The sequence below is a fragment of the Squalius cephalus genome (assembly GCF_949319135.1).
Source record: "Squalius cephalus genome assembly, chromosome: 14".
NCBI classification, from domain to species: domain Eukaryota; kingdom Metazoa; phylum Chordata; class Actinopteri; order Cypriniformes; family Leuciscidae; genus Squalius; species Squalius cephalus.
The window spans coordinates 21,652,421-21,671,128 of NC_137135.1; the positions used below are offsets into that span (position 1 = coordinate 21,652,421).

The following is an 18,708-nucleotide window of genomic DNA, read 5'->3' on the forward strand; positions in this document are numbered from 1 at the left end:
GCTTTTGTTTATGGTGAAATGAAGTTGTAAAAAGCAAAAAAAAAAAAAAAAAATATTCACCCCTTACTGTAAGTAACATTTTTACTTGCGTCTAATATATATATATATATATATATATATATATATATATATATATATATATATATATATATATATATATATATATATATATAATATTATTATTATTATTATTATTATTATTATTATTATTGTTATTATTATTATATCTTTTTTTTATTTTTTTTAAGGTTTGAATTCCAAACCATGAATATAATTTGAGAACAACATAATTTTATAAGTTCGTCCAAAGTAACTTTTTATTTTCTTCAGTGTAGCGTACTGTCATGTTAAAAAAAGATAATTATAAATCTTTAATCCTAGGTATACATTATTGTGGGTAAGGTATTAGGAATATATTATTCCATTGCTGTACTGAATTTAAATTTAGCTGATTTGTCTAGAAATAAACATTATGTACAGAATCAGACAGACAGGGTGATTTTTGTACTGCATTACAGTAATTAGAATGGGATTTAATAGGTATTTAATAGGCTTAATTTTCTTTATTCAATCAAAAACATTTTTTTTTTTTTAAATTCCCTTTTCATTGTGTGGTTATATATAAGCCTAGCATTTGTTGGTGAGATTCACCCTTGAGTTTACTGCTTGCTCTATCACTAGTGTGTTCATTGAGTTCTTGAGTGCTACTGAATCCTTCAGCCATTCCTCTGAATTCTGTAGGGCCTAATTAACTCCAGCAAGAACAGATGCATTCATTAACGTCAGTGAGTACAGTAGGGAACACACAGCTCAGATTCAGGTGCTTTGCTTTGCTTTAATGTACCATATTGCAGTTTGGTATCATTAGTAATCTCATTATTACCAAAATGCCTATATCTTCAATTCTATTATGAAAACGATGTTTTTTCTTTCTCTGTGTATGTTTGAATAGGCCAGCTGGTGGTGTGTACCTTATGCTCCTGTGTGATGCAGACCAAGCGCATTTGGCTGTTCTCAGCGCACTTGCTTCCTCTGGTGGCCAGGCTGTGCCTGGTCCCTTTGGAGACCATTGTTTTCGTCAATCGCTTTGCCATGATTTTCACAGGCCTGGAAGTCATCTACTTCTTGGCCTCCAACCTGCTGGTGCCATTTAACCTGGCCAAGACAGCATACCGGGAGCTTGCACAGGTTAGACGGTGCCTTTCTAGGGAACAGTAGAGGCTTAAAGAGTGAGTTTTAGGGCAGACTTGAGAATGTCAAATCAAAGAATCAAGAATTAAGATCTTCTCTGGCTCATTCTTTTAGGTGGTGGAGGTTTATGGGTTGCTGGCTCTTGGGATGTCTCTGTGGAATCAGTTGGTTCTGCCTGTGTTGTTCATGTGTTTCTGGCTGGTTCTGTTTGCTCTGCAAATCTACACATATTTTAGCACACGAGACCAGCCCACGTCTAGAGAGAGGCTGCTCTTCCTTTTTCTCACCAGGTGAGTGGAAGTTCAGGCTGCTCTGCTCATAAATCCTGAGCATAATTAGATGAATAAGATATATATGAGAGTCCCTGATTTTTTTCCAGTATAAAGTTTTGATTTGATAAAGTGTTAGTAAATGTAAATGCTTGATTTTGGTCTCATGAAGGTACACAGCAACTTAAATTGTAAATGCTCTCCAGTATTGCAGAGTGCTGTTGTACTCCGTACTCTCTGCTGGGCCTGGTCTTCACCGTGTCCTTTGTTGCTTTGGGAGTGCTCACTCTTTGCAAGTTCTACCTGCAGGGCTACAGGGCTTTCATGAATGACAACACCATGCACAGGTATCATGTACCCTTCATATACCCTCTTGTTCCTCAGAACTTTTTTCTCATGAAAAAAAAAGAAAGAAAAGAAAACTAAGCAAGTTTTTATAAAAAGAGTAAAGGTTTTCTTTTCCATGTAAGGAATGTGCATGATGAGCATTGACTGTCAGTTGCCATTTTGTTTGGTTTAATAATAAAATTATATGTTTTATTATTATTATTAATAATAATAATAATATAATTTTTATTATTTAATAATTATAATTTATGTTTTTGAAGGATGTCTCTTATGAAATCATTCTAATATGCTGATTTGGTGCTCAAGAAACATGTCTTATTATCAATGTTGAAAACAGTTATGCTGCTTAATATGTTTTACTTTTTGGATGTGATATTCATGGATAAATAGAAAGTTCAAATGAACTGCATTTATTTGAAATATAAATCTTTCGCATCTTTACTATCAAAAATGTCATTTGATTAATAAATCTTACTGATCCCAAAATTCAGGATTTGAACTTCCCTCTAATCTCGGTAAATGAGCTTGGACTTTTCTTCACGCTTTGTACCTCTAATTAAGCTGCCACTCTGTCTCCCAATTAAACTACACCTTTATGATAACCCTGCTAAACAGTTTGGCGTGGAGTCTATATTTGATTCATTATGGCATCTTTTTATCACTTAATTGATCATTGAACTCACAGAAGTCCATCAATTCCTCATCTCTCTATTAGGGGCATGACGGAGGGAATCACTCTTTTGATCCTTGCTGTTCAGACTGGACTGATCGAGCTAAAGGTCATCCACAGAGCCTTCCTCCTCAGCATCATCCTCTTCATTGTAGTGGCCTCCATCCTGCAGTCCATGCTGGAGATAGCTGATCCCATAGTGTTGGCACTGGGAGCCTCCAGAGACAAGTACATAACAATGAAGTTTGAAGTCATGTATTATGCAAGTGGACGTTGTAATTCAGTATTCTGATTATTTTATAATCATCATTACCAACAGGAGTTTATGGAAGCATTTCCGTGCGGTTAGCCTGTGCTTGTTCCTGCTGGTGTTCCCGGCCTACATGTCCTACATGATATGTCAGTTCTTTCACATGGACTTTTGGCTGCTTATCATCATCTCCTCCAGCATTCTGACCTCACTACAGGTACTCAAAAACACGCCATCAGAAAGCTTTTTCCACTGCATTGCTTTTCCATTGTTTTTCTACGTTTGACCATTGCGTTTGCGTCTGATGTCTTTTGCAGCATCACTGACACTGCATTCTAAAAGCATGGCGCTCAAGTTAAAAGAGTTCTCTCTAGACCTTTTTTTTTTTCATTGACCTGTTACTTGCGTTTTTTTAACCTTAAAAACCTGTGTCAGAAACACTCAGAAAATGATATGGGAGTAATTGAAACACGCAATATGGCGCTGTAGGAAGTTCTGCCATTGGGTTAAAAGTGCCAGTCACATGCGCATTAGCAAGACAAAATGTTGTTGTTTTTTGCATGATTCTAGCTGGAATAGCAACATTTATGATGCCATTATTTTCAAATTTTATTCCTGATATGACATGTTATTTCAATGTAATCTTGACAAACAATTTTGAAGATTTCAAAGGATTTTGGTAACTTTAGCAGTTCTAATAGAAGACACTACACCATGAAGAGTATAATATGATTTATTTTCAGCTTTCTAATGATGTTTTCTAATATTCCTTATATAAATGAAACCTTCCGGTTTCTTTTAGATGATGTTCTTGTTTTCCGCTAACCTTATCATAGTATAGAGATAAAACCCCTGTAATTCATAAAAAATGAAATATACATAGTTTATTCTTAAAGAAAGGACTCTGGTTTAAGATAATCTTTGCATCCTATATGTGGGAGGATGAATGTAAAAGAATGTTCGACAACTTCATTTTGAAAAAAAATTATATATATATATATATATATATATATGACGTCAGTACCAACAGTGGTAAAATGCAAAATTATATTAAAGGAATCTCTGCAAGTGAAGTCATGAGTTGTGTTAGAATGATATAACAGCCAGGCTAATAAACAGAATAATATATTCTTTTAATTTGTATCCGTATATTTAATTTATATTCATTTTATTTACATTATTCCTTTATTTATAGAATTTTAGTCAACTAACAGCTATTTTGCGTGCATTTAATAATAATTATGTATAATTATAAAAATTTGAATATTTTGTGTTATTTAGTAACATTTAATAATAAGATAGTAATAATTTGGCATTTGCATTTTTACTGATGATAATAATAACATTTCTAATAACATTTATTAATAACAAATATTAATACATAAATTATTTTGTTTATATTAAGTATTTGTTTAATTGGAGCGCCATCGTCGGCCATCCACTGAGCAAGTCCCTGCTCTCTGGTCATTAACCCTGAAAAGCCTATTACAGTTGACCATTATGGGAGTTTTATTTGTGTAATGTGAAATTCATCTGTTGTCCCTCTGTTTTGAACTCTTTCACTGCCAGGTGCTGGGAACACTGCTGATCTACATCCTCTTCATGGTGGAGGAGCTCCGCAAGGCTCCGGTGGAGAACATGGATGATGTCATCTACTGGGTGAACGGCACCTACCGGCTGCTGGAGTTCCTGGTTGCGCTGTGCGTGGTCGCGTACGGTGTGTCCGAGACTGTGTTTGGGGAGTGGACCGTGATGGGCTCTACCATCGTGCTCATCCATTCTTACTATAACGTGTGGCTGAGGGCCCAGCTGGGCTGGCAGAGTTTCCTGCTCCGCAGAGATGCTGTCAACAAGATCAAGAGCCTGCCAACAGCTTCTCACCAACAACTCCAACTACACAATGACATCTGTTCCATCTGCTACCAGGTGTGTGTGGATGTGACGATTTGTGTTTGTGATGGATGTCCAGGTCCATTCCTTGTCTATTTCTGTGGTAGAGTGATGGTGGGTTCAGTTAGAGTGCATCGCTCTTGTTTATACAGTCCTTTAAGCAGGGGCGGCGCCAGATCATTTTTAATGCAGGTGCTAAGGGGGTGCTAGATCATTGACCTGGGGAGCTGCGCAATTATATATATATATATATATATATATATATATATATATATATATATATATATATATTGCTATTTAACAAAAATGATTATCAGTATATTTTTTAGTGCTGTCAATTCAGTTAATCGTGATTAATTATATATTGTGTGTATATATATAAAGATTTTTGCATATTGACATTCATTGAACAACATTTCAGAATTTCAGTCAAAGGCAATATTATGCCATCAAAAAGCACCCAGAGCACCAAATTGGTGATAATGATCACTTACTATTAACAATCTCAAACCAGGACAATGCGACGGTTGTTGTGGTTGACGGAAAATGCATCAATGATTCGCTGAACATCCAGAGCCTTCGCTCTTCGTGTTTTGATGGCCAAAAGTGCAAAGTCGTTGTTTCGGGCATCCCCACAGTTGCTTCTCAGATTTGTTTTCAAGTGTCAGAAACAGGGAAAAAGATCTCTCACGTGACACTGATGTCACAGGAAGTGTCAGGGATATCAAGATGAGTTTGTGCAAGTCCATAAACGCATCTTTATATGGTTCCATAAGTAACAGCAATTCAGAAGTGTTTTTAATCGAGTGTCCTTGTTTTGTTTTTCTTTCAAGTAAACACTTGGTGCATCTCTGCGTTTAAATTTTCTTCAGTGATGCCATAAAACTGTGTCATGGGCAATAAACACTTCTTGTCTAAGAATGACTTGTGTTGTGGGCTGAGAGCTGAGACCCCCATCATCACATCGTCGGCATCTTTAGAGAAGCGTCTCGTCTATTCACTGACCAGTCTGTCAACAACTTGATAAAAGCCAAAAACTTGGCTTTGTTGTCGGGCATCTCTCCTTTGTTGGTGGTATGCTCCCCGATGCTGGGCCAACCTTGGCACACAGTTCATTTGCATGGTTTTGTATATCGCTCCAATATTCCTCAGAACGTTTTTCAGATAGTGCTGTGACGACAGATTGGATCAGATCACTTGCTGATGAGATGTCCAGATTGGGTGACTGCAGCTGGTCTGAAGCAAATTTGGTGATCTGGAAAATCTCCTCAAATAAAATGAGGCGCAAAACAAATTGTTGGTCGATGCATTGCCCTGGCATCTGTTTTTCGCCTCGTATTTGTTTGCACTCGAACATCCTGCAAAGTAGCCAGAATGGCAGGGAGTGATTTAAAAAAAAAAAAAATTTTATTGCCCACAATGCAGAGTGCTGACATGCCCAACGTGTTTCACTAAGTTTCTTCAACTCGACTGGCTGTTCAGTTGGTTCAAGCTCCTTCTGTTTTTTCTTGAAAATGTTATGGACCACTGAACCAGAAAAAAAAAATTGTAGAGCATTTGTACAATCTCGAAAAACTCAGCAGCAGGCTGGATATTTCGTACACAGTCCACTAGAACAAGTCTGTGTGCATGACAGTGCACATATAATGTGTTAGGCACCTCTTTCACCCCGTTGTTACTGAGAGTTCTTTTAATACACTGTACTGACTAAAGCAATAAGCCTTGTGAAGCTGTGGTTTACAGTGAATTTAGAACAGCTAAGGGCCGTTGTTAGGCACGATGTGGAGCGAAGGTGATAATGTGATGATACTTCTACTAATAATAATAATAATGTAATTTTCCATTATTATAAAAATAATAGTGATGATAAGAATAAATAATAATGATTATAATTTGTTTTAATATATATCTCAAAATGAATTTACATTTTTCATATTGTACATTATAATTTTGCTATTTAACAAAATGATTATCAGTATATTTTTTAGTGCTGTCAATTCAATTAATCGTGATTAATTATACACTGTGTGTATATATATATATACATGTACACAGATACGCGCGCACACACACACACTTTTATAATATATACACACACAGCCTATATAATGTAAACAGACTTTTATATTAGATGCGATTAATCAATTTGGCAGCACAATTTTTTTTTTTAAGATCTAACCTTTTCTGTTCTTGAATCTAGGACATGACGTCAGCTGTGATCACCCCCTGCAGTCACCTCTTCCATGCCGGCTGCTTGAAGAAGTGGTTGTATGTGCAGGAGACCTGCCCTCTTTGCCACAACCAGCTGAAAGGCTCATCACAGTCCGCCTCTTCCACACAGGACGCCCCACCACAAGAGACCCTGGATCTGGATCCTCCACAGCATCTAGAGTCAGACTCAAGCCTCCACGTTCCCCAGCAAGACGACTCCTCTCACACTCCAGCGTCAGACCTTGCAGCTGGGCTAAAAGAAGACGCTGCCTCTCCTGCCTGCTCCTCCTCCCAGTCCTAAACCTGCCTCGAGCCAAACCTAACTCACACAGTGCTGGCCTAAAGACTTGTGTTGCAGCAGAATGTCCGATGGGAGACTGTCGGCTTTCTGTGACGGTTCCGCACACTGAATTGCTCCTTGGACACCTATACAATCAAAAACCCCTCTACAGTCCCCCTCTCATCCAAACCGTCACAGAATCCAGAGGTGAAAAGAATCATTTCACCCCTCACACATCTGGATCTTCCCAAACACCAGCTCTTCCCCACCCTTTATTATGAAACTACAATCTCCAGCAAACACCAACCTGAATGTGATCGTGTGACCCTTGAATATAGGGCTGTGATGCTCTGTTGGCACTAGCATGCTCTCAGCATCCAATAGCAGTAGCCCGTCTCTTTTCTGTTCTCTATTTGTTTTCTTGAGAGAGAAAAAAATCTATAAATATACAGTATATGCCACTGCATTTGCACTAATGTAACATAAAGCAATCCTCCAAAGTTTGTCTTGTCTGATACCAAATATTTTGGTGTGTATGCATTGGATCAAGTTATATATGAAATATATACCCATGTACACATATATATGTGGTAGAGTTTTGATATGAAAAAGTACAGTGTTAAGCAGCACCGAGTGTCATGAAGTGGCCTCAGGCTCATATGATCGCTACGCCTCTAGTGGTGATAGTGGGAAGTGCCTTTGGCTGTGGATCAGCACTGGTGACGGTTTTAGAGTCAAATTCATTCTTGACAGTATTTGGCATTTAGCGCATTTGTGAACATGAATACATTAGAGAATGTATGAGAACACTTTGCGAATGCCGTTTAAGTTAATATGTTTAATATGGCTCGTTAAATGAATGACATTTGGCTTTAAATCTGTTTATGTGGAACACCACAGTTTTTAAATCTGTTACAGATATTTTTTCTTTTAAAAAACTCATCTGAACGAGAATGGAAAGTATATTCGTATACAGCATAAACGTGGAATGATGTAATGTGAAAGCTATACTTTTGTTTGAATTGCAGCTGAATTCTGTAAAATATGCCTGAAGTCTGAACGTGAACTTGAATGTCAGAATAAATCCAACCCTTAATGTATGAAACATTTGTTCTGGCTTTCTTTCACTGTGCCTTTCTGAGCTGTAAAAAGACATTCACCTTGTTCCTGGATCAATATATTTGTTTGATCCTTGAACATCATTCCTGTCTGAAAAGGTAGTGCTAAACCTATCCCTTCCCATAACTTCTCCCTAAAATCAGAGGGAAATGATAGGGGGATAAGAGTTGTGCAGAAGCCCCTAACCCTTGTTGTAAACCTAAACTTGACAAAAACTGTAAATTTATCCCTCAAATCTGATTGGTTGATTGGAATGTTGTTCCAGGATCAACAATGTTGATCCTGGAACATACTTGGTGAAATCACATTCACCGTAAAAGACTGGGCTCTCACCTGTGGTGATGATGATGATAATTTATTGATATTATGATATTTAATGTTACCGTTAGCAAATCTTTTAAAAAATATATGAATATCCATTTTCATAATTTACATAAAAAATGTTGTGATGCCTAAATTGAATTTGTAGTGTTTCGTTTAGACCAAAAAAAAAAAAAAAAAGAATTTTACTTTTGGTTATTTAACGGTTATTGGCCATAACATGACTAACAGCTTCGTATATTATTTTGACCATTCTGTTTTTGAATATAGGACATGTCAGCTTTGATCACCTGATTGTTTAAAAAAAGCTGGTGTTATATTTTTCCATTTAAAAATCAAATCTAAATGAAATTGGTGAGAATAATAGGCATATGAGTAGCATTCTCAATTTATCCTCCTTTGCTTTTATTCTGCATGGAAATTATTTTTTGTTTCAATTGCAGCTGAATTCAGTAAAATATGAATGTGAACCGGAACGTCCGAATAAACCCAAACCTAACGTATGAAACATTTGTCCTGGCTTTCTTTCTCAGGGCCTTTCTGAAGTGTAATAAGTCCTACAGGGCTCTTAAACCCACCTGTGATGAATCAAACAGACCCACACCTGAGTACTGAGGTAATGTCGGACTGCGGAAACCATCAAAACATCTGATGAATAGACACAGACAGGATATGCACTCATTTCCTGACCACTCACCATCTTTCAGAGGTCTGAAGACGTGTTGTCTTTTTCCCCCTTGAAGAGTTAGCCTACTGTACGACCCTAATCTGTACAGTCGTCATATAGATGGACAGTATCAAAGTACATTTACTTGAGTACTGTATAAGTCATTTTTATGTATTTTACTTGAGTATTATTTATTTCTGGAAACTTTTTACTTTAACTTCACTACATTTGAAAGACAAATAGGCCTATTGTACTTTTTACTCTGCTAAATAGGGCACTATTTGAGGGAACAGCCATTTGGGTGTCCGAAACTTGTGGACGCTATTGAGTGCACTTATTCAATCTCACATTCAATCCCACTACTGGAACTGTGTTCTAGAAATACATTTGATATTGATATGAGGGTAGGCAGGCATAGATTCAGAGGCATAAGGTACTTTAAGTAGTACATACAACAATGCAACAATAATAAAACAATGCATTGACATTACTTTTTACTTTTGATACTTAAGTGCTTTTAAAAACGAGTACTTCTGTACTTTTACTTAAGCAAAAATCGGTCTTTACAACTTTCACTTGTAACGGAGTAATATTTGACCAGTAGTAGGCCTATACTTTCACTCAAGTAAGGAAGTTGTGTACTTTGTCCACCTCTGGTCATTGCTGTTATTTTGCTGTGACTCTTTTAACTGTATATTATATGCATTTGGAAATGCGTCAGTAAAGAGTTTGAAGTGATGGCATACACATGTAACTGCAGTGTGAGGTGTCTATAGTGCAGGCAGATGAGAGCGTTTATCCGCTTTTCCTGTGTGAGCACTTTAACTCCCTTTAGCGTGAGGAGTAGGAAGAGAGAATGGAGGAAACATTAGCAAATCAAAGAGCGCTACCCTTTAACCCGTCTCCATATTTCTGATCAAAGTTAGCCTTGAACTCTGACCTTTGTGTATAATGGAGAAAAAAAGTACAAAAAAAAAAAAAAAAAAAAAACATGTGAAAAGCAGGAACAAAGCACTCGGTCATTTTGGAAAGGCCAGATATTCCCTAGGTACTTTTCCTCACGGAACAAGAATATAAATTATGTTGTCTTCACGGGTCCACACCAGTGTGAGTTTCTCATCCTCTCATTTTGGTTTGTGTGTGTGTGTGTGTGTGGCCTGGTAAGCCCTACGATATGGGGACAAAATGTCCCCACAAAGATGGCAATATCCAAAATCCTTGTCATTGTGGGACATTTTTTTGTCATTCAGCAGGAAAGCCATGTTAAGGTCAAGTGTCACAAAGTATCTTTTTTTTCTCTCTCTCTCTTTCTCTCTTCAAACCTATAGGCTATCTTGATAAGGATTTTGTAGGCTATTGTACATTTATTCAAAAGTAATCACAATTTAGGTTAGTCTAATTAAATATCTGATACGTTAAAATGACAGTTTAGGCAAAAATGAAAAATCTGTTACTTTATGATTTTTTCAGTCACCATTCACCATTCAAAAAAAAAAAAAAATGCAATACGAATAGTGACTGAGGCTCTCGGTCCCTCGCATTCTGCCTCACGTCTCTTTTTGTGTTTCACTGAAGGAAGAAAGAAAGTCATACTGGTTTGGAATGACACGAGCGAGTAGTAAATAATTTTAGAATAATATATTTACTTCACTCATTTTTTTTCTTCCAAACGTGTTTCCCCGTGTGGCCACAAGATGGCAATGTTGGGCTGTCAACGATTAATCGCGCGCCTCCTGTGTCCGATCCTCTGAGAAGTCCGAAACTCTGGAATCGATTTATTTTATTTTCCACAAACCAACAATTGTTTTTGTCGTTATTGTATATACAAAATATGCACACATTTTAGTTGTCATAATCACCACCAACTGAGACTCTTATTTGTCAATTAGTCTAAATGGTATAGGCCTAATGTTGAGCTGAGATGGATCACAACAAGGTAGGCTAATCGATAGGTAATCAAAGGTAATAGGTAATCCTAACTATTTCATATAAATGGTACATTAATGAACACAATTATTATCGAGCTGCTTTCTTGCACTCTGACCTTGACGCGAAAAAAAGCCTATATAGTCTTTTTTTTTCTTTTTCTTTTTTCAAAAAATATGTTGACGTAATAATAAATTTGTATTACATTATGATTTATTTTATGGTTATTGAATTCAATTAGGCTACATGGTTCGGCTATCAACGACAGCGTGATTTATGTGGACATCTGTTTTTTTTTTTTTTTTTTTTTTTTTAATCAAATCGAAGTTGTCGCTGTCAGTAATAGAATTAGTTAATCCTATATTAGCCTATGTAAAAGTTAATTTGAGCATTTTTATACGATTATAATAAATATGGGCACACGTTAAAAAAGAGTGTAGGCTACATTGATTTTTTTCCACGCATTCACACATACATAACGCTATAGCCTAGCCTATATTTAAGTGATGCATAAAATGTAGAATTAAACTGCAGTGTGGGAATATAAATACAGAGATTCCCTTCTGCCGGACCAGCCCTGGATTGGACGGACTCTGTTATATTTCCTCCGTCCTCTGTGGAGGATTTCATTTAGCTAGTTGAAGTTCTATTCAGTCTCCATTTCCAACACGCACATGCTCATTTTTGAACATAAGAGGCTAAAGCTTTATGGTTGCATTCTAAGTAGCCTATACAGTTATAAACACTGTTGTGTGAACAATGAAAAACACAACGTGCTTTTAAAGGATTCTGCGCTCCCTGCATTTACTTTTATATATTATTGTCGTTTTATATAGTAGCCTAGGTTATCTGAGAAAGCAGCTGTTAAATTGTTTGCGTCTTTCCAGTTTTGTTTGATGCTTTTATATGTCTACTGTCTGAACAGATGTTTTATGGATTATAATAACTACACGACTTCTGTATCTGCAATGACGTTTTTCATAGTAGGTTGCATGCGTTTCATAGTAGGCTAGCCTATTGCATGCGTCAAACTTATTTTTTTTAATTTTTTTGTAGTAGTAGTAGGTCTAAATAATTTTGTCATGTTAGTGATAACTGTATTATTTATTTTTAGTTGATAACAATTGATCTACTGAAATTATGAAAAAGACAAATCTTTAATAATTATGACACTAATTATTCATCACCTTACATTATGTGTCAAGCATATCACATGGGATGTCTCTCATACATACATTTAATAAAAACTCTGGTCTAATTATTTCGATGACAGGTGATCTCTGTTTACTTCACCATGGTAGGCTATTGATTAATTTTATTTGACAAACGTGTTTTAAATAAAACAATACACTAATATGACTGTGGTTCCTTGCGGTTGTTTCGCTAACCACACAAGTTAGATTACAAAAGTTAGTAAGAGTTTATTATTTATTACTTTACCTGGATGTAAAGATGCTGACGAACAGAAAATAATCGCGTTTTCCTAGCAGGTAACCATAGCAACAGTAGGTGGCTTGAGCACTTTGCGTCAGGACAATTATAGGTAAATAAACAAAATAAATAAACAAACAATGGTATTATTTATCACTTTATTAGACCTACATTCACATTTCTCAATGAAAAAAAAAAAAAAAATGAAAAAAGAAAAAGTGTGTTTTGTTTAAAAAGTCTTTATGATAGATAGGGGCGCCAAAAGACTCGTACAGCGCGCGAGACAAACCTCAACAGACTGCGCCCCGAAATTTCCTGGAGAAATTCCTTTTAAAGTCCAACCCTTGAAAGAAAGTTATTGAACAATCCACACACTAGCTCATCCCTAAACTATTTAAACAAACTCACTGTGCTGTTTCTGAAATAATAATAAAAAACAAATATATATAAAAAATAACTCAGCGTTCATGTGAACTGCATCAAATAGGCTTCAATCGCGCGCTCCGGAGGCAGTTACCCTCGTGACATTAACTCGCGGCGCGCGCATAACTTCTTTCTGGGTTTCGCTCTAAACGCGCTGCTCGCTAAGTGGGCAGGGCGAGCTGTGATATCTAATTAGGCGACGGGCTTCGTGGTTGGATGGACAGCTAATGGTAGTTCGTTTTACTTATGTTTGGGGGGCGGCCCTGTGTGCTCAGTCACTCCCTCCTCCTCCTCCTCATCCTCCTCCTCCCTTTGGGGTTAGTTTGCTTGTGTTTAGTTCCCAGAGACAGTCAAATCGGATTCCTTTGGGAAAGGACACAAATCACTCCCGTTTGAACAAGGGGAACAGCGAGGGAGCTGTCTTCACAAGGGTCCACCTCTCCTGCTTGATTTCATATTGCTCATTCATGTGATTTGATCAGAGAATACTCTTTGTGGAGAAAGACAGGAAGGAGAAAATAAAGAGAGAGAGAAAAAAAGTCTCTGGATGATGACATTTGATCTAACCCTCAGCGAAGCCCGTTCTTGATCCTATTGTTTCTTAAAGTGACATTAGACTTTTTGCGCACGCTAGACCAAAGGGACCTCCAAGTCTAATCTTACAGTTTTTGTTTGTTTGTTTGTTTATTGTTGCATGGTGTTCCCAAACCTGGATGTTGACATCTCGCGTTTCTTTTGGCACGTCGCTCTATTTTGTATTTCAGAGAGGAAGCGCTAATAGAGACAAACGCGGTGACACCTGCTCACCCATACACTTCTCCTTGTCTTGTTTAACGGAGCGATCAAAAGAAGCCAACACCGACTGAGACGGTGACAGGAGTCTGTTTTCATGTTCGGGATTCAAGACAGCATTCAAAGGAGCGGGAGTAGTATGAAAGAGGAGCCCATCGGTGCCGGGATGAACGCTGTCCGGACATGGATGCAGGGCGCCGGAGTGCTGGATGCGAACACAGCCGCTCAGAGGTAAGCCGGCGGCGCTACGGGAACAACCACGCAGACGGAATATTGTGCGCTTATCATCTTGGGACGACACGAAACGGTCATGTAGCCTGTGTCATCCTAATCAGTGCGCGATATCTGCTTATTAATAACCAGGTGACAAAGAGATTGATTTATTGCTGCGATAAGTTTCGGATAGCATCCTCTCCGGCGTGCTGTCGACACCAACAGATGAAATGCTTGGTTTGCAAGTCACATTAAAACCGTTTTTTATTATTTTTAACATTATTATTTCTAACGTTAAAATAGCCACAAACGTTTGCTTTTAAACGACTTCGCCAACAAGTTCTGCATTGATTCTGTGGCTTCAAATACTGAATTTGAAAAGAAAATCCAGACCAGTAGTTAGTCATGAACAGTTGAGCAGTTGTTAGATCTAATTCGATTTATATTCATTTATTTTTGGATTTACCATCCAATATGTTAAATATTTGTTGTTAAAAAAAATTTGCCTAACTGCTTCAGAAAAAAATCCTACCTAAAATCTTAATGATGCAAAAGACTAGACTATATTAATAGACTTCTAAATGTTTGTTTAAGCTATTTAAATAGTTAAAATTACATTTCAAGACTTTTGCGCTCCATTTTGGAAATTAAAACAAATAGCCTACATTTTTTAACCCTTTTTAGCAAAGTGTAGCCTATTATTAAATAATTACAAAGAGTGTTGTTTTTATATTTTTTATATATAGGCCTATATATATAAATATATAACTCTGTCTCTCTCTGTGCAGTGGAGTGGGTCTTGCTCGAGCTCACTTTGAGAAGCAGCCTCCTTCAAATCTTCGCAAATCCAACTTCTTCCACTTCGTTTTAGCGCTATACGACAGACAAGGACAACCCGTGGAAATTGAAAGAACTTCTTTTGTTGGATTTGTTGAAAAAGAAAAGGCAAGTGTAACGTTCTCTTGTGCAAATATTGCTTTTGCAAATTTGTATGAAAATGTCTGGTAAATTCTGATCATTTTTTTAGGCTAACAGAGAAAATGTCACTTGATGCTGGCGTAAAGTTGAAATCTTTATTCTTGCATTACATTACTGATTTATCAAATCTCAGCTCGTAAACATCCTTTAATTATTATTTTTAATTATTATTTTTTGTTTTTACATATTCATCCATAATAATTTAAGAGGATCTCAGGTTTTAGTTTTAGTTTTTTTTTTTTCATTCAGTTTATTCATCTGAACACTTCTGTATATTTTGCAGAAAGTTACAGTGAAGGTCATATAATACATTTTCCCTTTCAAAACACTAATAAAACAGATTATTTTTTATTATTGTGAAGGGCCGTATTGTTTAAATCAGTGAAAACATTTGGAAATAAAGTGAGTGACTGCTGATTTCATTAAAATATGTGGCTATTAATGCTTACTGTAGCCTACACTCAGTCACCGGGTACATTGTTATTGATCATATCACGTTGTAAAAATACACAAAACTTTATTTTTAAGAACGCTGTTTGATTTTAAACTTGTTCTTACTGAAAATGACACAGTTCAGATTTTGATACGGCTGACTACCCTAGCGTTTTTTTTTTTTTTTTTTTTTTTGGCCTCCTGGTCTGCTGGGAAATAGCCGGTCTGACTCACAGGGCTCGTCAGGAATAATCAAATGGGTTTTTCTTGCTAACCATCACATTTATTTTCGCAGGAATCTAGCGGAGAAAAGACAAACAATGGGATCCATTACAGATTGCAGCTTCTTTACAGCAACGGTAAGACGGAACGCATCATCTAAGATCCATTGAACTTTGCATAAACACATCAGGTAGCTATTTACTTCAGTATTTAAATAAAAAATAAAAAAAAAACAGCGAGAAGGGGTGACAAGAATTAAATAATTCCCTAGCCTATGTAACTAGATAAAACTGATTGAAAAGAAATGTAATGTCCTAAAATAATAATAATAATAATAATAATAATAGGCTTATAATAATTGGCCTTTACTGTCATAATAATTCGTATAATTGTTCAAACAAAAGATATTAAAATGCGCAGCAAAGTCGTTGCGTTTTAACTAGGCTATGAATATTATTGAAACACAAAACGATCACCATTAGTGCACTTTTCCGGTTACGCGTTTTCCAGAAATGTGCACTTCATTTTTGATGGAAGCTAATGGCCTGGCCATAATGAAAGTAGCCTACACTCTTTTCTGTCTACTAATGTGGCAAATTACAACAAGGCAAATTTGTTGCGCCAGTTCCTAAACCTGTACCAGACATTTTGAACATACATTTTAGTTAGTTGAAAATCATGTTTTCTTATTCTGATTATTTCTATTTGACATTATTTTATTAGTTTTATTTTACCTCAGTTTTCTTGTTTATGTTTTCTCTGTAAAATCTATTTTTATTTTAGTTTGTGTATGTGGGTCTATGTCAGTTTGTTTGATCCAAAACCAATTTCATAATCTTTTAACACTGTCTGCAGACTATGTTGGGTTGGGTTGTCTAGACATTTGAAACATCTATGTTGTATTAAAGCCATGTTATTGTGAATGGCAAATATATACCTGCCAGATTCATTTCTAATCCATGTGTGCGTGTGACCTGCATTGTACTGTGAGTTAAAGAGTTATTTTCTCTCCTCTACAGGCATCAGAACAGAACAGGACTTTTACGTACGCCTGATTGACTCCATGACCAAACAGGTAAGACATTATTTCAAAATCCCTACGGTCTGCTGGTGAATATTGTCAGATTTGCAGTGAGGGTGAACGTGTGTGTGTGTGTGTGTGTGCGTGTGCCGTGCACCCTGGTGAGTTTGGGGTTACACTCTAGCATGCCTCAGGGGCACGAGGATCGGTTAGTGTCTAAATATGACATACTCTCTCTGGGACATCATTTAAGATGACTGAGCGTATGCATGTATTTATGTGCATACGTGTGACAGCGAGATTGATAGCTAGAGAGAGAAAGAAAGAAAGAGACTTTCAGTTGTATTCATTGTCTGTCACAGGGGATTATCCAGTGGAGCATTTCAATGTTTAAACAGCATACTTCCAGTTTTTGAGTGTGTGTGTGACTCTTTTGCAACGCCTATAGACTTATCTGTGTGTATTTAAATGTGTTGTGGGAACAGATGTTTATTATGAACAGGCATGCATGAAGATTGTTAGCTTGTCGTATTAACTGTGCAGGTTGTGAGCTTTAATCTTGGAGAAAAACACACAGGGCAGCGAGAGTGACCTCACATTCTCATTTGTGGCGCTCTTCTTTTTCACCCTAAAACAGAAACACCCTCTCCCCCTCTCTCTCGCTCGTCCCCTCACTTCCTCTCTCATGATCTCTGTCTATAAATGTTGTGTTAAAGACACTTTAGGGAAAGTGTATCCAACAACGCTAACAGCTGCAAGTCAAGAAGTGTGACAGTAAATTTTAGTTCAAAGTTTCATCATTTCAAACAAGAGAGAAAAAAATATTGAATGCATTTGTAATCAAATGAATATGCAAAGCTTATAAGCAAATTTGACTAATAACTCAAATAATTGTATTTCTCATAAGCTGTTTTGCCGTAGTCGTTTTGTATGACAAGTAATATGCGCTTATGTGTGTGACCCCAGGCAGGGTGAAGTGTGTATAGATACTAGGTAATTAGCAGGCGCTGTGACAGACGCTCCGAACACTTAGTAGGCTACATCATGTGATTTAAACATGCCAGCTCGATTACCCTGTTGTTCCACCCTGTTGCTGTATGTATGCTTATTGAGAAGCTGTAATGAAGTGGAGAAAGAGAGAAAATAAAACATTTTATCTGACGATTATTTTAATTTGGTATAAAACATTTAGTGCTCTTTAAGTGTTCTTTTATAGTAATGTTTTTCATGACCAAAAGCATGAATTTCTATTCAGAAATTCCTACTACAAAATCCCTGGATGTTACATTTGGCGCTAACAGTTCTGCAGCTCCCATTTCTGTATTGTGTGATTTGTTTGTGGTTTTTAATTTCCTTTTGCATAAATGTTTATGTGCGGGAAGCTAGGTGCTGTTACTGATGCTAGTTCTTGCCCGCTCTCTGCTGAGCGGTTTGGCCGGCGTGTAGCGGGACAGATTTATGTGTGTGGGTGAAAGGCAGGAGCGTTGTGCTGAGGGAGAGAGACTGTTCTCTGACACCCCTGAGGTAAATACAGTGGCCAATGGGACTGGCCCCGGCTCAGCCTTTCACTGAGTGTCTCAATAAAAAGCCGTTTATCTCCCCAGGGTTGTCTCCCACGCTCACATATATTACCGACTGATTTATTGGCTATTTCTGTGGCAAACAGCCCTGCCATACCTGTTAATGATGTGGTGCCACTGAGTGAACGAGAAAGAGAGAAAGTGTGTGTGAAAGAGAGTTTGGCAGCCTAGTCAACATGCTAGCTGAATATACTGTTACTTTACAAAAAGTTATCAGATGGTGTACCACGGTATTTACATTAAAAAAAAAAAAAGTGTAAAATGTTTTACCTTTAGGGTTACATTAGCTTGTCTCTGCAGCAGTACACGTACATGGACAACTTTGTACCTTTATTTACCATAAAAGGTTACATATTATTACTTGTATTATAAATGTTGTCCCCTTAAGGTGAAAGGTGCAATTTTTGCACTTATTTAATGACAGTATTACCATGGTATCAAGTCCAAAAAATGTGGTAAATACGATTTGTTAGG

The 18,708-nt window shown here is 36.9% G+C and overlaps 2 protein-coding genes across 5 annotated transcripts in view; both read left to right on the forward strand.

The window, feature by feature from the left end:
- The window catches only part of rnf145a (ring finger protein 145a), a 39,458-nt gene extending 30,746 nt beyond the window's left edge, over window positions 1-8,712 (forward strand). For 3 of the 4 annotated variants that reach the window (XM_079892611.1, XM_079892612.1, XM_079892613.1), the window contains 7 exons: window positions 953-1,188; window positions 1,306-1,481; window positions 1,667-1,807; window positions 2,524-2,706; window positions 2,798-2,945; window positions 4,298-4,654; window positions 6,819-8,712. In XM_079892611.1, coding sequence (XP_079748737.1) covers window positions 953-1,188; window positions 1,306-1,481; window positions 1,667-1,807; window positions 2,524-2,706; window positions 2,798-2,945; window positions 4,298-4,654; window positions 6,819-7,130 — 1,553 coding nt within the window. In that variant the 3' untranslated portion in view covers window positions 7,131-8,712. The remainder of the gene's footprint in view (window positions 1-952; window positions 1,189-1,305; window positions 1,482-1,666; window positions 1,808-2,523; window positions 2,707-2,797; window positions 2,946-4,297; window positions 4,655-6,818) is intronic. The other variant, XM_079892614.1, reaches the window with a different exon arrangement.
- Window positions 8,713-13,316: 4,604 nt separating this feature from the next.
- Window positions 13,317-18,708, forward strand: part of ebf1a (EBF transcription factor 1a) — a 126,627-nt gene continuing 121,235 nt past the window's right edge. The window contains exons 1-4 of the mRNA XM_079893025.1: window positions 13,317-14,019; window positions 14,790-14,946; window positions 15,707-15,770; window positions 16,653-16,708. Coding sequence (XP_079749151.1) covers window positions 13,886-14,019; window positions 14,790-14,946; window positions 15,707-15,770; window positions 16,653-16,708 — 411 coding nt within the window. The 5' untranslated portion in view covers window positions 13,317-13,885. The remainder of the gene's footprint in view (window positions 14,020-14,789; window positions 14,947-15,706; window positions 15,771-16,652; window positions 16,709-18,708) is intronic.